At 29.8% G+C, this 4405-nt stretch overlaps 1 protein-coding gene across 2 annotated transcripts in view; it reads right to left on the bottom strand.

Annotated features, from left to right (window-relative positions):
• The window catches only part of LOC107629242, an 8118-nt gene extending 6243 nt beyond the window's left edge, over nt 1–1875 (bottom strand). The window contains exons 1-2 of one of the 2 annotated variants that reach the window (XM_016331988.2): nt 1442–1875; nt 837–887 (exon numbers count right to left, since the gene is read on the bottom strand). In XM_016331988.2, the coding sequence (XP_016187474.2) occupies nt 837–887; nt 1442–1840 (450 nt within the window). In that variant the 5' untranslated portion in view covers nt 1841–1875. The remainder of the gene's footprint in view (nt 1–836; nt 888–1441) is intronic. The other variant, XM_021117775.1, reaches the window with a different exon arrangement.

The raw sequence follows: 4405 nt of genomic DNA, 5'->3' as shown, positions 1-4405 counted from the left end.
AAAATTCTAAAACAGAAAATAAAAATACAAACATGCTTCTTAGCTTCAATCATCAAGAGCATGGTTGAGGTTGATGAAGTTTGATTATTACTAGAATAGTTAATTAATACTATATGTATAAAATTTCCAATTCAAAGGTGTTCCTTCATTTGAGGAGTATGGATCTCATTCACTGCTAGTTCTCCATGGTTTAAAATAGCAAACTTATAGCTCCAAGGTTTGTACTATTTTATTTCTATGAAGAGGAAACTGATAAATGAGTCATAGCTTTTTATCAAAAGAGAACAAACTATAAACTATATATATAGTGATCTAAGTTCATTATCACCATGATCTGATCTTTTGAATAATATGTACTTTCATAATAAATATTTGGTTATGGTTGACGTTTTATGGTGCTACTAAGTCAATTAATGGCAATAGGTGTTCCCTACAAATTAAAAGGCTACAACACATTGCTATGCTTTTCTTTCAAGGAAAGAATTAAACTAGTATATTTTATTTTTTTAACTGATTAATCATAGCCCATGATGAAAAACTAGTTAATTAATTAATTAGATCAATGATAATTGCATTTTACATTAATATTTACCACAAATTAATTAACCTAATTTGTTTACAATCTAGCTGCATATATATGGATAATGCTAGATAGACAAAAAAAAAAAAAAAAAACAGATAGAACTTGCCATATTTAGCATTAATTAATTATCGCAACAATTAATGAATGCTAAATAAAGCAAGTTATGGCTGTTTTTGGCTGATTTTCTTTGGTTACCAAACATTTTCGCATCAATATTATTACTACTATGGAATCAAAATATTAATCCACTTACCTCTCTTTCAAGTTCCTCTTTCTTTTGCTGCCCAGAAATTTTCTTCTTCCTCTGAAAACAAAGAATAAAAGAAGGGAAATAATAATCTTTAACTTAATTAGGAAAAAAAAGGGATAAATTTATACATTATTATTACTTTATCTGATCATAAAAATGAAGCAAGTAATAATCATAAGTTTTATCTACTAGTATCAAATTATTAGGAATTGCACCATAATATAAATAAATAAAAATTATTTTTACATGTAAATTTTAAAATTAATTATTTTTGTTACCTAATAGCAACTTGATTATTGAAAGTTAGGACTTAGGATAAAAGAATTTTACTAATAAACCATCCCTATATATATATTTCTTCAATAATATTCATAAAAATCATGATAAAAGGTCAAAGATTAGGAAAATTTTTAAATGTACTGGTATACTGGTGTTTCAGTGATTTTTAACTGTTCATCTTAATTATAAAAAGTATATATAATATATATAATATATATAATTAAGATCAACGATTAAAAATCACTAAAACATCGGTGTACCGATATACTTGAAAACTTTTCTAAAGATTAAAGATTGAATTGTGGTAATATTAGATTAAAGAGACTTACAATAATATCATTGGAGGGAGAGCGAAGCAAAGAAGAAGAAGGTGGTTCTAGTTGGCTGGCCATGGAAGAAGAAACCTCACTACACCCAACAATGTTAGTATTAGCACCCCAACGCCTTGAAGAATAGACATTAAAACAACACTGTTGTGTTGTTGTTGGAGGGCTTCCTTCATCACCTTCATTACTATTATTTTTATTATTATGGTTAGAAAAGGAGGTTATTGATGATGACACAAACTTGTGACCCAAGAAAGTCCCATCACTTCTTCTAATACCATTCTTCTTCTTCTTCTTGGCTTTGTTTATTGCATGAAAAGATGAGAGGGAGCTTTCAGGGTGGTGGTAGTGTTGTTGAAGAAGAAGAGGGTGTTGTGGATGCTGGTGAAGGTGGGACATCATATCATACAAAATAATGAAATCAAATTATAAAATGGAAGCTATTGTGGCGGTTTTTGGTTTGCCGTCACAATTTTGGCGTAGCTTGCAATCTTGGTTTCTCTATATAGCGGTTGATGAACATGAATCATTAGCGTTTGTTTTGAGGTACTGAGACAGAGATTGGAAGACTGAGATTCAATATTATATTTGTTAGTTCAAAGACTGGTACTAAAATTTTTGTCTCTGTCTCTAAAATTTCAGTATTTCAGTATTTCCAAAAAGTAGGGAGACAGAGGACTAAAATTTTTAGAGATAGAGACTAAAACTTTAATAACATTTTATACTTAAAATATCCTCATTTTAATTAATTAATTTCAATTTTACCCTTTGTACAAATTAAATTAAAGTTTCATTCTTGTTTCAATTTATGTCTCCCACTTTGCACCAAACAAAATACTAAGATTTATTTCAATCTCTGTCTCTTAGTCTTTGTCTCTCAGTCTCAGTCTTTTCGTCTCTGTCTCTCCACCAAACGCTAGTAAGAGTCTTCTAACTCTTTTTGGTTACATATTCCGAGCTATGATATAATCCAAAATTTTATATGATTTTGTTACGCTTTGGTCATTTTTGTTGTTATTAATTAAAGAGATATATATAGTATAGATATATAACCTAGATAATAATAAAATTTCATACATGAAAATTTATTATTATTATTGTTTTTATTTGGTTGGTTGATGTAGTAAAAGGTGGCTTTGTACTTGGGAAACAAATTAAATAAATAAGAAATTATATGATGGGTCAAAGATGACAAAGTTTCCATATGGATTATTACTTTGCAACTCTACCGTACCAAATCTTAAATGTATGTGAATAGAAAATAATTACATTTGAGAGACAAAAAAGGAAAGGATTGTTATACCTTGGTTGGTGAATATATAAACGAGATCCCTCTTTAATAAATTCCATCCACCTACGTACACTATAAGAATATTTAGTATTAGATAAAGTATAAGAAATTTATTTTAGTTAATTAAAATTAATTAACTTTAGTGTTTAGATTTATAGTTTGTTCGGTAGGTTGGGTATCGGACGGTTCGGGTTGGTACTTCGATTGATGAGAGGGGGAATCGTCTGGTTTCGGGTTGTTGGGTCAAGGGGTGCAGCCGATGTCCCGAGCTCTTCGTGTGGGGAGGGGGGTGTCACTTGCAAGGACACTCCGACGCTCTAGTCAGTCAAGTGTGCAGATGAAAAATGGTTGAATGGTATGTGACGTACCTTGGGGGAAGGGTAGGACCTTCCCCATATATATCGTGTCAAAGGTGGGCCCATCGAGGACAGGCCCACCTTCCTCGATGCTTTCTTCTTACAGCTGTAGCGTAGCTGTCAGGGACGCGTCTTCAGGTCGGCGACTGAGCGCCTTGCTCCTGACCGTTCGGGTCGAGTGGTGCTCGGGTCGGGCCGGTCCGCTAGTGGTTTGGGCAAGCCGTAACATAATTTAAAATTTAAAGTTAACAATTTATGATTTAAAATCTAAAATTCAAATTAAACAAAATAATTTTAAAAAAAATTAACTGCTATTAATTAAAAAAATTCAACTATATTTATTAAGATCTTGTGATATGGAAGAGAAAAAAAAAAGGGATTCCTTTAAATCTAGGTGGCCGCCATTCTCTTAATAATATTTATTGCTTCCATGAATTTATATGGACCAAGCTAAACTCTACAAAGTTTCATTTCATCATGTTGCAAGCAAAGCTTCCTAAGTGAATCATAGCCAATCTATCTTTTGCACAAAAAACTGATTGTAAATTAAATCAAACTCATTCTATTATGATTAATTATCTATAACACTTTTATTTTATTTTTTTTATTCTCTCTCATTTTTTCAAGTACATCTAACAAGTAACAACCACCAGAAATGAGTATTGCTGTATTGGAACAACTAGAAAGTGGAATATATAAATATTTTCAAATCTTGCTATGTACACACATTATTTTAACATCAGTATTTTTTAATTAAACATAATTTAAATATACAATAATTAACAACCGTATTGTCATGGTGATGTTGACACTTAACAGTATGTGATCGATAAGCCTATAGTATTATTTAAAAAAAAAAGTAGTTGAATATGTTGCATGGGCTTAGCTTTAAAGCCACAATTAGTTTTATTTGGGTGTGATAATTGGAATTTTTGGAGGCCCAACAAAAGGTGCATATTTAAATTTCGTTTAAATACCCAATATTACACAACTCTAGCTATTGGGACATTACTGAGATTAAAAAAAAAAAACAGAAATTGGAAATTTTTATGAACAGCCAATTGGACCTTTATATATTTTGGTTAGGAGTTTCCAAAAAAAAACCTCATCATCAGAAAAGACTAAAAAACTAGAAATATATCAAAAAATAAAATAAAGAATAAAAAATTTTATTACCTTGAAAATAAATAAATTTTTCTGTCATACTTTTAAAAAATTATTTGCCTAAATAAAAATAACAATTTGACTAAAATAGAAATTTATGTGTTTTAATTTTATAAAACTTAAAAATTTTAATGTAATAAAAATTTTTGTAGGACA

Source organism: Arachis ipaensis, chromosome B03 (genome assembly GCF_000816755.2).
Source record: "Arachis ipaensis cultivar K30076 chromosome B03, Araip1.1, whole genome shotgun sequence".
Classification (NCBI taxonomy): domain Eukaryota; kingdom Viridiplantae; phylum Streptophyta; class Magnoliopsida; order Fabales; family Fabaceae; genus Arachis; species Arachis ipaensis.
This window is presented reverse-complemented; position numbering and strand designations above follow the sequence as displayed.